This window comes from Mytilus californianus, unplaced genomic scaffold (assembly GCF_021869535.1).
Source record: "Mytilus californianus isolate M0D057914Y unplaced genomic scaffold, xbMytCali1.0.p SCAF_12, whole genome shotgun sequence".
NCBI classification, from domain to species: Eukaryota; Metazoa; Mollusca; class Bivalvia; order Mytilida; family Mytilidae; genus Mytilus; species Mytilus californianus.
In genome coordinates, this window is record NW_026262604.1 from 27,527,249 (window position 1) to 27,551,554 (window position 24,306).

General features: G+C 30.8%; 1 protein-coding gene across 1 annotated transcript in view; it reads right to left on the minus strand.

Moving 5' to 3' along the window:
- Positions 1-10,132: 10,132 nt before the first annotated feature.
- Positions 10,133-24,306, minus strand: part of LOC127721632 (uncharacterized) — a 44,239-nt gene continuing 30,065 nt past the window's right edge. The window contains exons 14-19 of the mRNA XM_052228402.1: positions 21,209-21,404; positions 19,055-19,242; positions 15,765-16,019; positions 15,372-15,396; positions 14,144-14,255; positions 10,133-11,788 (exon numbers count right to left, since the gene is read on the minus strand). Coding sequence (XP_052084362.1) covers positions 11,611-11,788; positions 14,144-14,255; positions 15,372-15,396; positions 15,765-16,019; positions 19,055-19,242; positions 21,209-21,404 — 954 coding nt within the window. The 3' untranslated portion in view covers positions 10,133-11,610. The remainder of the gene's footprint in view (positions 11,789-14,143; positions 14,256-15,371; positions 15,397-15,764; positions 16,020-19,054; positions 19,243-21,208; positions 21,405-24,306) is intronic.

A 24,306-nucleotide genomic window follows, 5' to 3' on the forward strand; every position in this document is an offset into this window, starting at 1 on the left:
TCAAATTTTGCTACTGTTGTTCAACCATGGACTCATCTTTAACGGAAAGATTCTAAATTCATCTGTAGTGATAATTGTCAAAATGCTTTTGAAAATAGCAAATCACTTTTAAGTAAAAGTCCTGTTCTGATCACTCCAGACTTTGAAAAACATTTCAAACTTGCCGTTGATGCAAGTGATGTAGGGGTTGGAGCCGTTTTATATCAATAAACAGATGGTAATGTTGAGAAACCTATATCATATTTTTCTACGAAATAAGATAAACATCAGAAAAATTATTCAACTACTGAAAAAGAGTGTTTTGCACTGTTGTCACTTTAACATGTTGATGTATATTTAAATCCCACTATGCATCCTACATGTCCTATTCTGGTTTATATTGATCATAATCCTCTCACCTTCATACATAAAATGAGAAACAAGAACCAGAGGTTGACGAAGTGGAGTTTATTGTTACAGGAATATGATATTATTGTAAAACATACTAAAGGTAAAGATAATGTTATAGCAGATGCTTTATCTAGATCTTATTGAAACACTGTATACATACTATTTTTGTGTATATTATTCATGAAAAGTTCTGGTTACACTCTAACTTCTTGTAACGGGGTAGGTGTTAAGATATTGTTATTATTATGTTTATTTATCTTGGCCTAATTTGTTTTGTGTGGCCTAATAACAGGTATAATATGTTTGCATAATATTTATAGTTGTTTACAAAATAATGTTATAACTGTGCAGTTTAGAAATCACTGGAACAATCATAGATACTGATGGAATGATTAGAACTTTCTATTTTACTTACATAATGATTCTGGAATGATCATTATATTTTTGTGTATATTATTCATGAAAAGTTCTGGTTACTCTCTAACTTCTTTTAAGGGAGGAGGTGTTATGATATTGTTATTGTCATGTTTATTTATCTTGGCCTAATTTGTTTTGTGTGGCAAAATAACAGGTTTAGTATGTTTACATAATATTTATAGTTGTTTACAAAATAATGTTATAATTGTGCAGTTTAGAAATCACTGGAACAATCATAGATACTGATGGAATTATTAGAACTTTCTATTTGACTTACATAATGATTCTGGAATGATCATTATCTACGATGTGTAATTTAAACTTCTACCGTATTCTAAAAGTTTCCGTTCGAAAGTTTTCTAGGAATTTCCAATCTACAGTGTTCTAGAGATTTCCGTGACAACTATATATATGTTTACAGACACTAAAGCCAGACTTTCAGATTAGACATTAACATTTTTGTGTTCTCAGATGTTGGATTGACACTTTTATTTACGTTAACTACATCATACTAGATTGTGACTTATTGGACATAATATTCTGTTTGGATTCCCGCAACAGTGAAGAGAAGAATTCCGGATAAAGAAAACACAAAAGGATCGGACATATATTTTTAACAGTTAAGTTGACATTTCCATTTGTATAATATTCTTGTGTATAAACTCATCATAGATACCTGGATTGAAATTTAGTATTTGCACCAGACGCGCGTTTAGTCTACAAAAGACTCATCAGTGACGCTCGAATAAAAAAAAAAGTTTAAACTTGTGTATAATAAATCTTATTCTATTATTGATTTGTGTTTTTTGTTGGCTACAACTTAAAGGTGGTGTCTGGCCGTTACAGTAGTTCGATGGTTGTCGTTGGTTGAAAGCTAAACTTCAATAAATCTTATTTGTCTAAATTCGGCAGTTCATTTTCTCGTTTGAATTGCTTTATAATTTGCTACCCAGATGCCATTTACAGAGAACATTGTCTTTTCACTAACCTTTTTTTTTGTGAGGCTACACATATCGTTATTGGACAGTTTTCACTGATTAAGCGCCTAATAAATATTAATAGTTTTACTCTTTCGAGATCTTGTTAAATAGAATATATATGATGCCAATGTGTTTACAACACTCATAACTATTGTACTGTTCGTAAAGTTGGTTCTAAGCATTCCTCACGTCGGTTATATTATTGACTGTTAATGCTATTCACCATTCTGATATTGTTGGACATATTGCCCACGCCTAACACCGACCAAGTATTACGATTCTGTACAATTGATATTTATCGATCTGCATACGTTATTGAAGACGCACTTAATGTTGTGAGTCGTCTTTGTCCCTTTGGGTATATTCCACTTTTTTGGCAGGAAACATCTAAAGGACATACATTTCCCAACAAAGGATATTCAAAGATGAACACGTGCGGCGGCTGTCTTTCTCATTATTGTTATAATAAAAATAGTCAGCAACGTACTAGTAAGCCATTCATAAAAAATTTAGATGTGGACATTTTTTATTTTGAACACTTATTGAATACTTTTACAACTTTATGTAACATGGTCCAAATTTTATTTCCGGAAGTTCTAAGGTAACGCTCACGATGCGATTGTTGTCTTCAAGTGGCGGTGAAATTTTCCCTCCTTCAATCCGGTCGAACCACTTTGAAGAATCTACCTTTAAGATTTAAAGTTTATATGTTCTCGTCATGAAAATACATGAAATAATTGTAATAATATTATTATGAAAATTTACTCTGAAAAATGGAGCATTCATCTAAGCATATATTACTCTCCAATCATGGATTTGATGCTTGTTTTATAAGTGGAACCAGCAGATAGTATCGAAATATAGTCATTTCGTATCCTAATCATTTCTTACCCCCCATTTCGTACACTGGTAAAAACCCTTTCGTACTCAGATCATTTCGACCTTGACCATTTCGTATCTCATGGACTATTTACATGTATACCATTTCGTACTACATTGGAAATTTATATATATATTATTTCGTAACTCGTGGAAGATTTGTATGTATACCATTTCGTACCTCATGGAAGGTTTTTATGTATGCTATTATGTACCTCGTGGAAAGTTTATATGTGTTTCATTTCTTGGTTATTGTGGATCCTCGGTATATATTTCATCAGATAGAATTTTTTTATACTTTGCCGAAACGAAGTTTGTTTATGCTTTTTTCAAAAATACAATAAAAAATATGGGTCCCTGTGCTATTTTTTATGCTACAAGTCCTGCAATATTGCCCAAATTTATAGATTGTTCATGATAAAACACATTTTTGTGAATAAAAAGAAATCCTTGAGATAGAATTTTGAAATAAAATATGAGAAGATAGGTTTTATAATATGCTTTAAGAAAATAAAAAGAAAAAATTGTGTCACCGAATTTGTTTTCTTGCTACAAGTAAAAAATCAAAATTTCACTATTATTCCAGTATAATTTTATTTACCATGATAAGAGTTATCTCCCCTTAAATGGCCAAGTTGAAAAATTGATTCTAAAAACATAAATATTTGGTTTTGTTTAAACATTTTGGATAATGCAACAAATCACTTATTTTTCTTTATACAAAGAAGCAGTCTTACACATTAATTGCAAATCTATCTCAAAATTTGAAGATTTAGGCAAAGAACTTGACCGATTGTGTACTGCTACTGTCCAAGATGGTGGTATACAGTGAATCCACCTTAAAACAGTCATATTGGCCTTTTACTCTAAGGCGGTAGAGGTCAAGAGAAATGACTAAAATTTAAAATCAAAGCACCTATGAAATATTATATAGGAATAAAGTCAATAAATAAAAACTGTAAAACCTTTTTTTTAAGATATTTATTTCAAATATTAGCTAGCGCTTTATAACAGTGTACATTTCTTCAATGTTTTATATCTTCAAAAATTATAACTTTTAAAAATATATGATACGAGATAGTAAACATGGATCTAGTCAATGAGGTACGAAATGGTAGATGCATTTGGCCTATAGGATACGAAATGGTATAGTTGGTATAGTTGGGTACGAAATGGTAATTTTTGGTATGGAATGGCAGAAGTACGAAATGACTTGCTACCATAGTATCAACTAAAAGCATTAACATAATGAAAGAAATCTCGCAAATTCATTTTACCATGCAAATCAAATAAAACATTTGCGGAAATCATTTGAACACTTAGAGTAGTGAGAATGGTGTAATGAGTATATTGACAGCATGCATCACAGTTATGCTATTCCAGTCAAAATATTACGATTGGAAAAATAATTCAGTCGATACGTTTCAGACGTGTTTCTACTATCTAATGATCTAGGAGCGAGTTACATGTCTCTGCTTAGTTGAGACACAAACACATTGCATTGGTCATGTCAAGTATACAAGGACAACTGCATAACACCAATAGGGTGTAGTCGGGACAGTCATATCTGTATGAAGTCAACTAAATTTTAGGAAACATGATTTATGTATAAGTTGTAATTGACTTTAAAATAACTTAAATTAACTGAGAGTAATCTGATATATGTAACCTGTGTTTGCAGCCTGTTTGTTAGGTTTTGTTATTTTTTTTTTTAGGTCGATCTGATAAGTTAAACTCTTTTCAACGGTTTTGTAATTGGGTTGTTACGTGGTTAGGGGGCAGTTGAGCACCATTTGTTTTTAAACTTTTATCCACGCAATATTTCGCATGTCCAAAGTCAGAAGCTTGTTATCGACGTTGATTGCTGTCTGTCATATTGGTTTGTTGTTAATTATTTGGACATAAATCAAGCAGTTGGTGTTCCTGATTGGATTGTTTTACATTTTATCATGTCTGGGCCTTTTATAGCTGTCTTAACGGTTTTGCTTATTGTTGAGGAAAAAACACAAAGTATACCAGACTTATAGAAGCCTTAGGGTTTCGATTTATAAAAGTTGGAAGATTAAATCAAACATGAAGTCGTAAATCTAGAGCATTGCATGCCAAAAAATTCGACAAAGTATGCCAAAATACGATTAAGACTATCATATCAATGTTTTAAGGTATAAAAACTAGTTTTTACAAAAACTCTTAATTTTGTAAACAATGATAGTTCGTGTCAACACTACGAGCTCACTACAGGGTTGGTGATTCCCTCGTGTGCGAAATGTCTAAAAACAATTACATCGACCAAGTAATTTTAAGAACGTATCAAAAATACCAAGTATACCATTTGTTACGCCAAATTTCTGTCTACCACCAATACACCCTGATTTACCGGTGGCAGTCTAAGTTTCCCCGATTTTCATCCAGGATGGCCTCTATTACAGAACTTACCTATTGTGTTTCTTGCTTTTTTGTTTTCGTTCTGAAGATGCATGAAATATTTGCCATTTAACAAGAAGCAACCAACAATTAATCAATCAATATAATAAAAATGATACTACTACTACTTCTGCTACTACTATATGCCTACTCTTGACTAAATCTAAAGTAGTTAAGTACGTGAAATATTTGGGGGAGTCAACCCATAATGAAATCATCTTGTGCGTCTGGTATCAAGCCTTTTAATTGTGGGGTTTGAGTTGTTATCTCTTCAGTTTTCTTTATTGTATGCTAAAGGCTGTTTGTTGTGTTTTTGTAGTTTTAATTTCTGCCATTGTTCGGATTTTCGTATTATTGTCCATTGTGCCTTTCGTATAATAGGCTTTTTTTTAAACATCAATAATTTCATTATTTGCTGGACTATCAACTGAGACTGTGACTGTAACAAATACACAAGCAACTAGTGCAACATCTGTGTCAACAGGTATTGGACACATTGACAGTAAGTTTGTATGGCAAAATAGATATGGTTTATTACTTATTTTGAAAATATACCAACACGTGTATGATAAAATTCAAGCAAAGGAACAGCTTCACATGTTTATAATATATTTATCATTTTAAATTACATGTTTATAACTCTGATAGGGAGCTCTCACATCGTTACGAGATCATGACAGAACCTACTTCAATCTGAAAATATAGTAACAATCATAATTTGAATAACAATAATAATGACAATTATAAAAAAATAGAATAATAATACTAAAGATAATTATAAATAATAATAATAATAATAACAATAATAATAATGATAATAATCAGATAATAATTATAATAATAATAAAATTAATAATAATAATAATAATAATAATAATAATAATAATAATAATAATATGGTCATAGTAATACTAATAATGGTTGGAAGTAAACATAACGTATCGATTATTTACTTGTTGAGAGGTCAAGCAGATCCACAATGATACGTTCTCTAAACTTCCTTTACTCTTGTATTATTTTATTGTTATTAAACTGAACCGTATGTTGTTATTTCCTATGTTAAAATCAAAACTGCAACAGAATCTTGTCGTCGGCCCGTTTTGTACAGCAACAAAAAATTAAACAGAAGCGCGTCAACCAACAAAGAGTACTTTTTGTTATAGCCTTTACTTTGCTAGGATCAATTTGACATGGGGGAATATCATACAGAGATATAATTGAATTATTTATCTTTTGTGATTTCAAACTCAACATGTTAGCAGTGAATTTCCTTCACATGTTTGTAATTGCATTAATTAAATCTTGTAATTTTTACCTGTAAGAGTTAATTCGTAATAATAAATGATACAGTTACTCAAAGTACTAGTGTAAAGCATGTAACACTAATGTTTGTAGAAAAATCAAATACTAAAACCTTCACATCCCAGCAAAAGTAAAGACGAGTTTGCAGTTAAATGTAAAGAAATCTAGAACTTCGACATCGTAAATGATTATCTTAAACTTTCATTAACATTTTGCTCGTCAACACCATGCACTTTTGTTTGACTGTCAAATGCACCGAACATCTAAAGTTGTGAACAGAAGTTGAACTCATAATTATTTTAAAAAAGTACATTTCGTCAGACTCATAATTCGAACTCCAACGGGAGAGCGTTTAACAACTATTGACTACCCTTTTAATCTTATTTTTGTTATATACTCATGATACTTCCTTGACACAATATTGCACATCCATTTTTGGGTCGATCATTTACGAGATTTGCGCATACTACATGTACAACAACTAAACAAAGTATCTCATATTATCTTTATTTTGAAGTCAAAACTATCGAGTAAAGTAATATTTTTTACAGCTGTTCTTCAATGTAGTATTACATAAGTTTGTTAACCCGAAAATCTGCTTCATAATTTATCATTATTGTTAAGATTTATTAATTGATTTTTGATTATACATACCGATATATCATATTCATATTGCACAATATTTATATATTTTTTCGTACAACAAATTTTGATAGTTTTTACTTCATCATAATTATTATGATTGATACATTGATTTTAATTGCTACAAATAGTTGTCTTCTTATACTCATATGATTTGCCACTGGACGTTAAGCAACCAGCAATCAATCAATCTTATACTCATATTGAGTATGTGTGTTTTGTAGCAAATGAAGAATGGAGTATGTGGGATGACTGGAAGTTCTGTGAAGTAAATTGTGTTCGGGAGGATACAACCGAAGGTAAACAGAGGAGATGGAGAAAATGTAATGGATCAAAATGTTCTGGTAAAGACATGGAAGAACGGTCATGCTCAGAGGCAGGAATATGCAAAGGTATAAAAAGCTTTGATTAGCGGTCAGCTGAAGCCCGCCTGCGGATGCGAGATTTTCTCGCTGTTTTGAAGACCCTTGGTGGCCGTTGGCTGTTTTTTTGCTCTTCGGTCGGGTTGTTGTCTCTTTGACTTATTCCCCATTTCCATTCTCAATTTTATTCATTGTATCGACGTTCAATATATTTGTGTTTATCTTTAATAATAAGTCTGGCAGCCTTATGTAGCAAATACCTTCACCTACCGGTATTCAGACTTCACATTTCAAACATCACCTTGTTATAGCACATTAGAAAAGCCGGTATTTTGTTATATTGTTTTTGTTTAATTACTTTGTTTTCATTTGACAAGGCATGTTTTGCCAGTACCTTCACGTTGTATGAATATTGCTCATCTTCTTGATAAATCGAATCCCATTTGTGTTTTATCTAAATGTTTTTAATCTTATAATCTTATTTTTCAATTATATATTAATTAGAAATTGACACGAGTAATCGCGTGTCCGAAGGACAATTTCAATATATATCTATCATAACAGCTGAGTCCTTCTTCATTTTGACTTTATTCTAATTTAATTGAATTTACCAGTATGAATAATATTCTAATGGTTCATACAATCAGATATCAAATTTATCAATCAACATTTACCATTTTGATAGATTATAATAACTAAAACTGGAAATTGCCGACAGCCAATATAGCATATGTAAAACTTGGTCGATACGAAAGGGGTACAGCATAAATAGCGTTTAACAGATAAAAGAAATCCGGAATTTTTTAATTGCCAGTAGTTATTGCAGACTGACCAAAAGTGAAACACAACAGAAAAAAGTCTTTTAAACTAAGTACATAGTGGGAAAATGTTTGACGTCAATGAGGCTTCCAGAAAACTCCGAAAGGTTTGGAGAATTTCATTTCCAAAACGGCATACACAACGAATTTTTTAAAGGAACACAATTAAGGTCATACTCTATGCTTTAAGGATATTATATGCCAATGCGGAACACATTGTAAAATATTGATAATATCACTTTCAGTGTGAGACAAGCGTTTTCTGCAAATCCGACAAATTCGCTCTTATATTATAATAAAGAATGTATCAACTTACGAGTACAATTTAGCACTTTTATTCATTGAAACTGACTGTTCATTAACATATATAGCTGATACGTTTACTAACATTTTTTTGGTTTTTATTCTGTTTTTCTCAATAAGTAAACAAATGAAATGTTACACAAAATATAAAAACTTTCATTTTGTCATTTTAGGAATGAGACCAAGAAAACTTTCATGTAAATGCCCAAAGAGGTTGATTAATACAAAATGGCACTTCCTTGATGGAAATAATATAAGAAATTCTGAGGTAAAGAAAAAGGTCCTAGAAGATTTCAACAAGAATATAAAATCAGAGATCTCAGTTGACAAGAAAACTGTATCAAAGGAGGTACGAAAGAAAAATTCCTCGGTAAACAAAAGAAAATCTTCACAATCCATAGGGTGGGGCTGCATTGTTTTTCTCGTTTTTCCAATGGTTATCTTGATTGCAATAGACATACTTAACTGCTACATTCACTTCCGAGCTCGCTGTGGTAAAAAGAAACGAAACCGAATTTCGGCAATTTCTGTTATCCAAGATCACGGAGATAGTGCCAATCCTCTGCAAGAAAATGTCAATACCACCGAGGAATGTTATGCCAGCGGAAGTGGCAATAATCTTCATCCTGACGAAATGAAACTTGAAACTTATAAAAGAAGGGATGACAACAAACAGAAAAGTGGAGAAGAATGGTTGTAGAACATATAACGTGTTCTAAATGTTTAACTTTCCTTGTTACATTTGTATGTTTTGCTCAAACATTATCGAAATACAATGGAATTCTATGCGACTGTCATACAAGTGAAAGTTTTAGCTAGCTATAAAACCAGGTTCAACCTACCATTTTCTACACAAGGAAATAAATTTAGTTTTGTGTATACACAAATTAAACAACTGATCTCTGAGATAAAACTCATAACGTGGTATGTAGAAACGTCGTTCCTTTTCTTTTGTCCTCTACGATGAAGAATATTTGCACGAAGTGAACAAAACAAGTAAAATTATTCGATAATTGAGACAGGACGTTCTGTCATCTTAATATTTTTTCTTAATTCAGGAATATATCAGATTAGCCGTTTTTCGGCAACACCTTTCGGACATTTGGGTCCTAATTGTTCTTCAACTTTGTTCTATACTTGACCTTTTCATTTTGTTTTTTATTCAAGCGTCTCTGATGTCTTAAGTATACGAAACGCGCATCTGTCATGTTCATATGTTAGGGGAGGGTTGGACGCCCGCTAACATGTTCACCAGCGCCACACTCAGCGTGTGTCTGTCCCAAGTCAGTAGCCTCTAATTCAGTGGTTGTCGTTTGTTGCTGTATATCATACTTGTTTTTCGTTCATTGTTTTCACATCAATCAGTCCGTTAATTTTCTTGTTTGAATTGTTTTACATTTGGCTTTTCTGGGCCTATTATAGTTGACAATGCGGTGTTGGTTTAGCTCATTGTTGCAAGCCGTACAGTGATATATAGTTTTTAATTTCTTTGTCATTTGGTCTCTTGTGGAGGGTTGTCTCATTGGCAATTATACCACACCTTTTTTGTTTTCATATATCATGTATATAATTTTTCCACTTGATACGGCTATAGTATCGAAAGTAAAACACAATATTATTACGATGATTGATCTTTATTATCATACAACTGATGCAAATTTACAGTGGATAGAATTTCAATAATACATATAATGAATATTGAAGGTAAAAAAATCGGAAATACAGATATTTATCACATAAGACATATATACATGTATATAACCATCTATATTAACGTGAAACTTTACGAAATTCTCTTTTGGAATAACTTTATTGTTTTACAGAGCTAATACGCGCCACAAACAACATCCATTTCACCTGAAATTAAGCACAACAGTAAGGATTTGCAAATTTGCGGTTGCAAATTTTTGTTCTTGCAAATATTTATTTCTTTAGTGTGCGTTTAACCATGGGGAAATACTTTCATAGAAATACATTTAGTAAATTAAAAAAAATTCTCTAGTTCTACATAAGTTAGTGTGGAATATACTTGATTAAATTTTAAAAAAATCTACATTTTGTTATTATAATATTGTGGTAAGTATTTCTTTCTTTCATTTCCGAAAAATTAATATGACATAATATGGTAGCATTCTTTTCGATTTGAGGTAACACAGTATAAAATACCATGGTATATTGTGTAACCTTTTCGTTTCCATTGGAAAACGGTGATTCATTCGTCTAAATTTACCCAATGTGATAAATACATTAAATGGTTACTCTATTGAAAATTGGTCGAACGTTTGTTTTAACTATTTTTTTAATTAAATGGCCATAATCACAATTTATTACAATCAAGTTAGATCTGTTTTCAGTTATTTGAAGGACTTCATCTCAGTTATAAAAAAAAAACCGAGTGTGTGTGCTTGCTTATAATTATAACTAGCTATAAAACAAATAATTATGTATTGTTATACTAATTTGTGTTAACAATATTAGTTATAACTAGTCATGTGTAAACGTGCTCTTCACTAGTTTGAAATACAGTCCTTGACATTAATCCTACATCTCATTTTATTAAATACGATTATCTTGAAATCAAGACATTCATTTAAACTATTCTAAAAGAGAGTTACTAAGTTAAAATAAAACTTTTTCATTTGAGTCAGTTGTTACTATTTACCTGCCTCATATTCAAGTGCTTTTGCTTACATTTTTTATACACTGGTTCCACGCAATTGTGCGGTGGGCGAAATTTCAAATAAAAAGGACTTGTAGTTAAGATCACTGTATATGGAAAAAATATCGGAAATTAATGTACGGGAAGACAACCATTCAACGCATTATATTTTTCAAGAAATTTGATAATTTGAAGGTGACATATTTTTTTTTCCAAGAAAGTCTACGTACAATTGATTTTAAAGTGAAAAAACCATTCAAGTATATAAAACATATTCAACATTTTTTTTCAATTTGAAGTTTCATAAGATTTTAAGAGAGAATTCAACATACCCTTTCGAACTAATATACATAACTTTTCATCTTATAAACATTCTGTATAATTTATATAAAAAAGATCTAATATTAGAAAAATATTCCTAAAATAAATATTCACTATGGTAAATTTTCATATTGTGGATTTTCTAATCCTACTGAAGAGCTCTCTCTCATAAGATTTTGGGGAGATGCCAAAATGGATGAGTATTCGTGGTAATTTGATATACTGATACTCGATACTGTTTCATACTGAGGATGTGGATTCTGTTGACTAGTATTTGACACATCATACTTTCTACAAAAAAACAAAAACGCAGGTTAGCATTACAATTTTTAAAAACGAGCTCATATTAAAACTAAATGAGACGACAGATATAATTAAGTTAAAGACAGATTGTTGTTTGAAGAAGGAAACATTATACGCACATTTAAATCAATTGAGTAAAAACATAGAGAGAAGATATCAAGCGTCAATTCAAACCAAAAACAAGCTACATAGTGACCACGAGAAGAGCAGTTTATGGTTGTTTTGTTTGCATATTATATGTGTTATATTGTTCTAACCAAAAAAGTTTGTAAACATTTTGATGATTTTGTTTTCTATCGTTGATTTGTTGACTGAGAATTAAATATGTAGTATGACATTTTTTTATGTTGTCTTTTCACATAAATCAGATATCCCGTAGCGCTGTCAAGTAAAACAAGTTGAATTAATAAAAGTCAGAATCAGCAAGATACGCTAATTTCACAGTTGTGCTTGCAAATTGTTATTTAGTTACTTTAAAAGTCGCTATCCAAATACGGCATTAATATTTTAATATAACTAAAATAACGATATGAGCCTCCTGCAGCAACACATACACTCTTTATGAGACGTCCTTAAAGCATCTCTTAATTTTCATAACATCATCTCCATACGGAAACAAATAGTAATTTCCACATTCATCGGTTTTAAAGCCTGATATACCACATCTAAGTGTATCGTCTGCCAGTTTCAAAGCAAAATGAAAGTAGAGAATAGTCCCGAAACAAATATGCAAATTCACATGAAAACTAATAAGTAATAGCAATTTAATGTTTTATCATATATTTTCACACTAAAACATATCTTTATTTAATTTGAAGTTAATTTGACCGTAAACTTCATTTTCAAACCACTATAACCTTGAAATATTCTTGTTTGTTTTGATGAGTAGGAGTTAGCTCCCTAAGTTTATTTTTGAATTCACAACATCATTTCACTAGTGTATATTGAAATTGGGCGTATGTGCAACTTGGTGATACTTTGAAGTTCTAAACAATACGTAGCTCTCTTCCATTTGACATAATAGTGTATACAAATTGCTTGGGGAAATTTTGTAGAAATGACTCACATATTACAATACAATGATAGAGAAATTTCGGAAGGGGATTCAAATCTTTGGTATTAAAGGGGAAACCATGGATATATCTCAATAAACTTTTGCAAAAGGTTTCCTACTTGCATGGTGCTTTAATCACTGAGGTTTCATCAACTTTCAGCTATTTTGGGAAATCATCATTACGCAACACTCTGCAAGTTTCTAAGGTAGACAGGAACTTAAATATTTAAATAATCAGAAAAAGTGTGAGGAAATGCTAAATGAGTATATGGACGAACGATTCATATTTTCACCAAATTGAGAGGCAAAAATAAAGGGTTATTTTGATTGAGTAGGGTATGCATATGATGGGACGGGCCCATTTTTGTCTTGTCTTTATTAATACACCCATGACTCTCAATGTTTTGGGTTTTGGTGTTCAGAAAATCAGAAAAACAGTTCGAAAAACCAAAATTATAATGTGTTATTTTCAGTATTTACTTTGCATAGTTGTGAGAAATTTTAAAACACTTTCAGAAAAAAATCCTATGTTTACTAATGTAGCATATTTCATTATTCAGGCACGTTTCCCGAGATATGGCTTTATCTAATAGATGTCCAATTTTTCAATTTATCTAATTGATCTTCATTAGAATGAAAATGTTTTAATAAAAGTTAACACATTGTCTCTCGAAGATTTCAGAAGCGTTTAATTTTAGTTTTCGAAAAAAATAACAAAACCAAATGTATTTTAATGTTTTCAATACTCTTCTAGTTAATGATTCATTTGACAGTCCAACTTTTTGCCATTGAGCACCACTGATAAGTCTTCGTACACGCAACGCGAGTTGTGTTTAACAAATTGTAAGCCTGGTATATATGATGAGTTGTCACTAGCTTTCATGTAGAACATTTTCTTTTGATTGGATTTATTCGTGACACTAAATATAGAAAAACAATCCTGTTTCCAGAATTGATGTGGCTGATTGAATTGCTTTTTCTCAATCAACATAAACGTGTGCATCAAAGAAGGTAGTAAACGCTTTTCAGATATATAGCTAAAGGACTTTCAATCTTCGGCAGTATTATCTATCTAGTCAGTGATCGCCCATGCATGATTTGAGTGTTATTGTCTAATCCTATTGACGGTGAGTTTTTTTTATATGCAATGTCTTTTTGTTCATCCTTCCATACACATTTTGTATCGAAGTCAATATTGCATTATAGCATATCAACAGAAACAAATGAAAACATTTGAAATCAATTTTATCATTCTCATAGGGCAAACTATATTATATGTAGAATAATACCTGGAAATGAATCTCTTCTTCTCGAACACTATTACAATTACCAAAACGATTAAACCAGCCATAGCAATGCCAAATCCAATTCCAAAGTATTTAGATGTATCGGATGTTTTGTCTGCAATACAACGTTAAACAAAAATAAAGTATAATGAAAACCGTTTTTTTTCTCTCTCTCTCTTGAAAAGTGTTTTTAATTTGCCAATGAATGAGAAGGAGTGTCACACTTTTATGTCCTTTTTGCTCATGTAGCTCTTCAATTTAGTTGATTCTTGTACACCATTGGCTTTTAAATATTCGACTCTGATTAATCCTGATGAATGTAAATCCCGACAACGCTTCGTACGAATGCACATTATAAAGTATTGTTCATTTTTTATAGTAATAACTTGCCCTTATTTTTCAAAAAATAAAATAACACCAACACTTCAAATACTGTCAAATCAATAGATCTTGCAAAAGTTACAGCATATCATATCTTCGTAGTTAAGTTAATACAAACTATGCAATTGGGATACATTTGTTTTTGCGTTTAAGAGGTTTAATTTGCAAATTGAAAACGAAAGGTTTACTAGAATTTTTTAAATATATTTGAATTTAATTGTCGAGATAATGTATATCGTATCATAGGGGTATCATTGGTGAAAACTGATCTTCAATGATTTGTGATGATATTCTAGCAATACAAACTTGATATTTCTATGTTACGTCAACATATATGGTCACTTTTCTTTTCTCTCATAAACATTTACATTTCACCTATGAAGAACTATACAGCAAATCATACGTTGAATAAACAAAATAATCAACCATTGGAGAAAGGTTTAAGTCGGCTACATATAAAATTAATTGATAAATCTGAACTATCAATTTGGCCAATCGATTTCTGTTTTATTTGCCGTTGTTTTAATCCGCTTCATTTTGGGCTTTATTTGATAGTTGCCTCATTTGTAAAAATACTACATCTATCTTTTAAAAATTAATTGAAAGTTCTGTAATACCGAAATCGATGAATCAAATATCACTCCATTCTCTAAATGGAAACTCTTTATATTCTGTAACTTATTAATATTCATTTCGTGGACAATCTGTTATGATACAAATGCAGTCTAAATGATCTCGTGGAATTACCGGTTAATATCATTCAAAATTTTGATGCCACGCAGCTGCAGTTCTCTTAAATTTCAATAGGTTTGTCTTATATCCTTTTTCTCTTTTGTTATTCTATACTTACACATTGTTTTTGCTGGACATGTATCCTGTGAAAGAAATACCATTTTTAACACTTGGTTAGTACAAATGTATAGTTAAATTTAAAAAAAAAACACATTATTGATATAACGCAGATGCTTTTATGTTTTGTTTATTTATTTTATATTTAAACAAGCTTTATATGCTGTTCGGTGTGAGCCAAGGCTCCGTGTTGAAGACAGTACTTTGACCTATAATGGTTTACTTTTATAAATTTTGACTTGGATGGAGAGTTGTCTCATTGGCACTCATACCACATCTTCTTGAATCTATTTATAACAATACTAAAATTATGCATTGAAAACGTATCTAACAATAGTCACATGACATATATTAATGTATTCATTGATGCCTTAAAGTATAGGCATGTACTTACCACTTCATTGCATTCAAATGTTGTACTGTTGCATGTATAACATCTTGCATCAAAGATAATAACAGTCAATTCCTCCGTGAATTCATTTCCATTATTTGACACACTTATAAAGTATCCAGATGCAACATATTCTTCGGCAACTGAACGTTTTTTCCTTGACTCTGGTAAGTTACAATACATCAAGAAAGAACTTGAGTAAGTACCTGGGTTGGTAAAGCTTTCGGTCTCGACTGAATACGAACTGTTTTCATGAACCTTTTAAATATAAAAAAAACATATAATTATACTGTATTTTCAAATCGTTGGATCATATTATTTCATACCAAGTTTTACAAAAATAGAATAGAAATATAGTCATCCTATGTCCTCTGCCGACCGGCATTGAAATCTTTTTTAAAGTCGTTCGTTCGTTTGGCTTTCCAGTCAGAATGGGAATGGTAAGCTTGCAACAAGTCTTTTAGGTGGTCTCTAGGTGTCATGTTGCAAGGCTAAATGTATGTCCTCTCATTTTCCTTCTAATTTCCCGACCCTAATCCGGGTATACCTCCTATTGCAAGACCTATTATTATAATAATTCTTTATTTGTTCTCGTCCTGAACATTCTTTAAATATTTGCAACATCAAGCAAACAACAATCAATCAATAACTAATATGATCCAGTCAATATAATTATCTTGGTGTGTCATTTAATGTCAAAAGCAAATAGAAACTTCATCTATCACAATACGAAGCCAATTACTTGATTGCCTTAATATGAAAACTTCCAAAAAAACATGTCCATTCGCACTGACCATGACATCGTTTGGTAAAAAACCAATGCAAAAATGTATAAAAAGTATAAACAAAAATACCAAACTCCATGTGAAATTCAAATTGTAAACATTCAAAAAAACCTGTGTCAATGTTCAATCAGGAAATGATTACAGCGAGTGCATTTGAGTTCAATAAGTCAAAGGCCAATAGGACATCATTTAAATGAATTGATTAAAACTTGGGATTTCCAGGAGATGGAAGGGACTTGAGGTATCTGTATATCACATTGTCAGCATTGACTTTCATACTAGTGAGAGGTTAAGCTAATTTTAAAACAAGGTTTAATCCACCATTTTCTACATATTAAGAAAATGACTGTATAAAGTCAGAAGTATGACAGTTGTTATCTATTCGTTTGAGGTGTTTGAGCTTTTGATTTTGCCACTGGATTAGAAACTTTCCGTTTTGAATTTTCCCGGAGTTCGGTTTTTTTGTTATTTTTACTTTTCATTTGAAATGAATGACCAGCTGAATTACAATTTTCAACCCCCACTTTCATCCCCCAAAAAGTACACGACAGTAAACATTGCAACCTAGTTTATATGCCATAGTTTTTGTTCTTTTAAATATCAGAAATATGATTCAGATTTAATGCTTAAGGAACTTATCAGTGCAGGCCAAACATGTAAAACACTATAAAAATATCAAAGAGAGTATCCTTTGAAGTTTGATATCAAGAAACATGACGGGTGTCATAACCTGACCAGGAACTGCATTCTCGTCTGAGTTTCAATTGTTTATATCCAGTTTGTTGGATTTGTGTTTGCTGAATCTAGTTTTCTGTACACTTGCTTTTGGTCGGTCTCTCAAGTTTTTCCTCATCAATGATGTAGTTGTTACACTGTAGTATCAATCTGATCAAGGCTATCAAGATACACTTCAATTTGGAAGAAAATTCACACATTATCATCATCCCATTAGAGTCGACTTTTTTTAAGATATTGTTTTTATATTTCTGGTCATTTTCTTTCTTTTAGAAGTTTAAATGACTTTGATATATCTAGGCAATTAGTCAATTTTAGTTGTCTGTTAGCCTTTTTTTTAGATGATTGAGCCATATCTGATATATTGGTTAAACTTATTTTGGATTTGGTAGTATTGATGTGTTCGGAATGGTCTATATGCGAATAGGACTGCAAACTTGTAGATATTGACTTAAAACTGGAATGTTTTGACTTCGGGCTGGGATCATTTATGGCAAACCGTAAAAATACTCCAACATTATGCAAAGATATCATTATCTCACCTCCTATACATTTCTAGAAATATGACTGGTTAAAAGCAACCGCGTGGAGACCATGTATATTTCATATTTGGATAGAAGGCGTGGTTTATTTCAATACTGCGTTAGTAGTGGTGTTACGTCCCTTTGTAAGCACAATGTAAATATGAAATGTTTTTTGTCTAAAGAAGATGACTTTTGATGATTCGGGTTTGCGTTTGTGTTTTATTTAGTGTAAATGCAATAGTTTACCTCTGCACCAAAGCGATAAATTGACTGTATGAGATTACAAATACTTATAAAGGAGTTTTGTAAGTTTTACTTAACTTAATACACTGGCGTAGAAATTAAATATATTGGGAATAAGTATAAAAATATCAGCGGAATAAACACTTTATACTACTTTGTCCTAATTATGCATTTGAAGATGCGTATAAGAAAATTTTGTTTTAGGAGAAAACTAGTTTTTTTAAGGGAAATAATTAAGTCAATTTAAAGCCATCCGGAGACAGTCGGTGCATATTCAGGACTATATCATATTATATGTCTCACTGTGTCTTTGAGATGAGGAAAAGCAAATAATATGTACTTTTATTCTTAAACAATGATAAGTGTGTAGCAGAGAAGCAATAAAAACAATTTGAATGTATGTGGTTTGTCCGAAAATTGGGTTACTTTCTACGACCTTTAACTGAATCCATAACTTTCGATTAGTGAAACACCATAAAAATGCCAAACACAACAGATAAATCATGTAAATGGTAGGTATTAATGTCTATAACAAATCTACAATAGAGGACACAACCAAATGAACAGGTGATAATGAACGATACTACTGCTTTTTCAGAGTGCAGAGTGTTAAATTTCTGATATAAATCAAGCCGTCCGTTGATACTACATTTAAATGCACATTGCCTCATTTTGTTTTGAACAAGTACATTATTTCTGTCAACTATTATAAATGTCTTCTAATTCTGACTATATTTAAAATGGTGAATTTTTAGAAACTTACGAAGAAGTTTGTCTGTAATCGTTTTTCGATGCTGGTCATGACATGACAAATAAGCATTTATAAATGTTGCTTCTAATACAAAGCTTAATTTCTCAATTCATCAGAGAAATTAATAGATATCAATTACTAGGTATATCTTTCTGTGTATATATGCTTCTTTTGCCTCCAAAATGTCTGGCTCTATGAATTAATGTAAAATGTCTTTTGATTGTATATGTATGTGATTGAAAATTTAATACTTACATGGAAACTTCTAAATTTGCATGTCAAATTAGCAGGAATAAAGTCTATACCGGGTACTGTAAATTTCCTACATGCTTTAACAGATCTATCACAATTATCGGCAAAGGCTTTTGCAATCAAACGTGGCTGTTTATTAATGCCGAGTGAACAATCTTCACCATACGCTCCTTCATTACAAATACATTTGCCTACCAAAACACAAAAATAAAGGTACATCGGGTAATCAGGACACACAAAAATACCTTAACAATCATGTATTCATATCAATTACAAATATTTATCAATAGGTAAACCGTGTTTACAAATCTTATCAAAAATGAATATATCTGAATATTATCGCTTTTTTATTCCCCGAGGGTATCTCCAGCCCAGTAGTCAGCACTTCTGTATTATCATTGATATAGTCATAATTATAAATTAAATGTTTACAAAACTTTGAAAATTTGAAAAACTAAGGCTTTTCTATCTCAGGAATAGATTACTTTAGCTGTATTTGGCCAAACTTTTAAGAATTTTTGGTGCTCAATGCTCTTCAACTTCGTATTTATTTGGATTTTTATTTTTTTTATTCGTGCGTCACTGATGAGTCTTTTGTAGACGAAACGCGCGTCTGGCGCAAATACTTAGTGATCTATTGTAATCGTAAAAAATTATGTAAAAACCATAAAATATGCATGTATCTGTCTATAATCAAGAACCTCGTAGTAGCTGTTTTCTGCACTATCTGTAGGTTTTGATTTATAAGAAGAATTTGGTGTTGTTCACAGAACTCTATGTTTCTGTTAGCTCTCACAATTTCTATAGACTTTGCTTATACATCTTTTATTGAAGACTGGTAGTTGCTCTTATTTGTTTTATTGTTAAATGTGTTATTGGCCTGCTATCTCAATTGCGAGCATCGCACATCTGCTCTTTTCTTTTTATTTACATACATTGAAAGTTAACAGGTTCAAAATTATCGAAGATATAACTGCATGTATTTTAAGATTTACACATCTTAAATAAAAGATAATAAAAGAATTAAACCGCTTTTAAACAATTGATTACAAATAATTAAAAGCTCAATATTCAAATTTACCTCCTTATAGTCACTATATAGTATAAGAAGACAATTTGCTCTTACTTACGATTTTCCTATGATTAGTATTTCAAAGTTAATATTTATGTATAAGAGGAAATAGGCAAATTTTTACTTTAGGCGTATATCGAAAAAACAAACTAACATTTATCTTGAAATATTATTTTAATCAAATGTCATTGATACTGGTAGCAAATATACCTAAAATTCATTTTTTTCGTTCCTGCGTACAAGTTTTTTTAATAAACGCAGAACGCAAGACATACTGATTGTGATGCACACGAAGTTTAAGATTAGATACAATTTCAATCTAAATTTGAAATTATGAGTGACTGAAAATATATGCTATTTACTATTGCGTACAAATGTGTGTAGTACCTTTAGGCATTTTAGTTTATAGCAAATATATAAATTAAGGTTTGGATTGTTACCTGTGGACATAACCGTTCAAATCAAGTACTTAATTTTGATTTTGGTGTGTTAAATTGTTACGTGTATATTATTTAACTACACCGAAAATGGTACTTTCCTGTATATGTGCTCTTAAAAGTATAAAATTTATAGAATTCGTGTAACATTGAATAATTATAGTAATAATATTGATAACAATAATAATATTGATAGCAATAATAGAATTGATAATAACAACACAATGTTATAGTATTCTTGGATGAGTGTTTTCATATAAATCCTGTATTAATTCAAGTACAGTGGTATTGGACGGAGGGTAGCTGTATTGGCTCGAGGCGTAGCCGGTGAACAATACTGCTTATAGATTCCCAATACGACTTTTCGAGGACATTATACAGAATTTTTATGAAAATACCTATTTTATGACACCTTTATTAACCATTGACATTAGCAAACGATCAACAACTACTGAATGAAATATGATTTGTCGATAATACGTTATAGATGTAATAAACATTAAATAAATAACGTGCATGAAAGACTTTGTTTAATATATTTGCATGCATTGGTTCAATAATTTCGATAACAATAAAATGTCAACAAAATTCGTTTTATATGACTTTAACGGAAATATAACTTGAAAAAAACATGTAAGACAGACAAACCTTCAGTGCAATATCCTTTTCCAGAACAATTTCTTGGACATGTAGACTCAAAAATAACGGTTAAAATACTTTTTGATTCTCCTGTAGGGCTGTTAGTTTTTTTGTCTGTAAGGTTTTCAAATTTTTTGGCATCATTCAAGCACATTGTCTCAAAGTTTCTGATATTGGAATATAAAAATATGTCTGATCCTACTATCTAAAAAAGTCAGATAAAATTTTCATAACAACATATGATAAGTACTTATTGTTCAGAATGATATAAATAGTAAAGACATGAATAGTGACAACAATATTTGCTTCTGAGTAAAAAAGAGAGTTTCTATTAATAAGGTCCTTCAATGAATAATTAATATACTTGTATTCATAAAAGATTGAAGAATTTTTATTATAATATGTAATTTTAATTTATAACAAAACAAGATACGCGTTGTCATTTTATCCAGTTCAGCCCACATTTTCAAAATTAATTAAAGACCACATGTTTTTAGTTCGCTACATGGATACATGATATATGTGTGTGTTTTTGCGTTTTTTTTTTTTTTTTTTGTTCTGAAGAAAATGTTTTTATTACAGATTTACTTTTTGCTTTCAATGTTTCATCGTGCGTTATCGATTATTCAGCTCGATGCTCTTTTCGAAGGAATAAGACATTTTACATTAAAAATGCTTTTAAAATTTGTTATTGTTTCAAATAGCTGTTATTCGGTTGTGTGTGCTGTCTTTGTTTGCTTTAATGGTCTCTTATAAACTTACAATGGAATTTATTAATTTTAGAGGTTATCAGTTACTGACTATATTAAAAGGTACTGCAGCTGATTGGTCCTTCAAATTATGTTTCAATTTTGTATATGAAAAATCTAATCTAAGATACCAGGTTTATAATCTTTCACGTCAGACGAACTTTCCGTCTTCTAAAGACTCTCCAGTGAAGCTCGAGTAAAAAAGTTAAAATGTCATAATAGTACAAAGTTAAGAAGCATCGACAATCCATAAAATTCGAAAGGTTTTGCCAAATACAGGTAAGGTAATATATGCCACTGAAAAAATTAATGTGAACTTAAAAGGAATAAAATTGTCACCTAGCAACGGTCCACCAAAGAATAACTCGGAGAGTTATTGCAAAGAATATTATATATCACGATTGTGACCTTCTTTCTACACAAGGCATCAAATCAAACGTCCAAATTCTGACCGAACATGCCTGCAAATTTATACATCCTGCACAGCCAAAGACACGACCCACTTTTGCAGGGTTTCTCTGTCGCTTGATTGAAGTCGTCTAGCCAATATTACCATATGTCTATAACCCACTCACCCTTGGGATAATCGCACAAGAGAGATGACCTCCTACAAGGAGTTCCTGATTTAAACATACTACATCTCAGTTACGTACGACAATATGGATTAAATTCATGAATTATATTTCAGTGAATAGAAATCAATTAAACTGCAATCTTTAAACATGAACAAATACGAATGCTTTATTACTTGTATTCAAGTCGAAAAGTACTCAGCATGTATTCCTTCACAAAAAAAATATTTCATAATGCCTCAAATCAAGAACCTCTCTCTTTTTGCGTCCTTAGTCATTTATTATTGATTAGATTTAGTTTTCAGAAGGATAAAAATGCAAGATAAAGAAGAGATTTTAGAATGTTCATTCCATGACAACATCTCTGCGATTATAAATATAATCCAAAAGATCCAGGCATTTATAGAATACATATCAAATTCTCAGAGGGTGGAGTCCTCATACCAACGAGACACCGATTCTGAGTTATACACACTTCAACAACTGAATGTCATATACCAACTTTAAAGACTATGCCATCACATAATCCTACCTTCTTTATTTGGACCAAATTACTTTGTTATCAGTATGTGTTAAATCAACATTGAAGATATAGTACTTCTTCAAACAGTACATATCTTCAACTTTTATTGCAATAAACACACATCCTTCATATATAAATTGTTAGGAGAAGTACGTTCATAGCGCTTATCAATGTTTTTTTTTAAATTTGACATAGTGCTTCCTAAAAAAAGGTGTCCAATTAATAGAATACTTTGTCAGAAGTTGCTGTTCGGGCTCTCGGTACAACTGATATATTAGGAAAACGTTGATAATTGATATTAATGGTGTTATGATGATTGCTATTAACGTTCCAGTTAATTTTACATGATATTATTTTTTTTTTTCATTCATTTATTTATTTACGAAAAAGGGAACTACAATGTGAAAAGTGAATCTATTGTATACACAAAAATCATCAATATAATAAATTATCTTATACTCATTAAACCCTTTATTTTTTTAGTTTATATAACTAATTATTACCTGTCGTAATAAAATGTGGGCAAACGAGCGTTAACAGCAGGTTGAAACGCATTTCGTAAATAATCGGCTTATTTGACAACTTTAATGACAGTTAAGGTAGATTCATGGTATACCGCCATCTTGGATTGTACAATTGCAGTACAAAATGGGTCTAGTTATATGCCTAAATCTGCAAATTGGAGACAGATTTGCAATTTAATGGTTAGACTGTTTATTTATATAAAGAAAACTTGGTGAATTATTGTATTATACAAAATATTTACACAAATTTCAATTTTTTTGTTTTTAGAATCATTTTTCTCAAATGAGCCATTTAAGGAGAGATAACTCTTTTAGTAAAAAAATTATACTAGACTGATAGGGAAATTTTTAATTTTTACTTGTAGCAAGAAAACAAGTTCGGTGACACCATTTTTTCTTTTTAATTTCTTAAAACATATTATAAAACCTATCTTCTCACAATTTATTTCAAAATTCTATCTCATAGAATTTTTTTTATGCACACAAATGTGTTTTTTCATGAACAATCTAACCAAATAATGGCAATTTTCAGCGACTCATAACTTGAAAAATAGCACGGTGACCCATACTTTTTATTATATTTTTGAAAAAAGCATAGTAAAATATTCATTCTGGCAAAGTATAAGAAAATTCTATCTCAAAAAATATATACTTATGATCTACCTTAACAGGTAAACATATACTAATAAAATTGAAAATAGAAACAGGGACTGTGTCAAATGGACAACAACCCGAATAT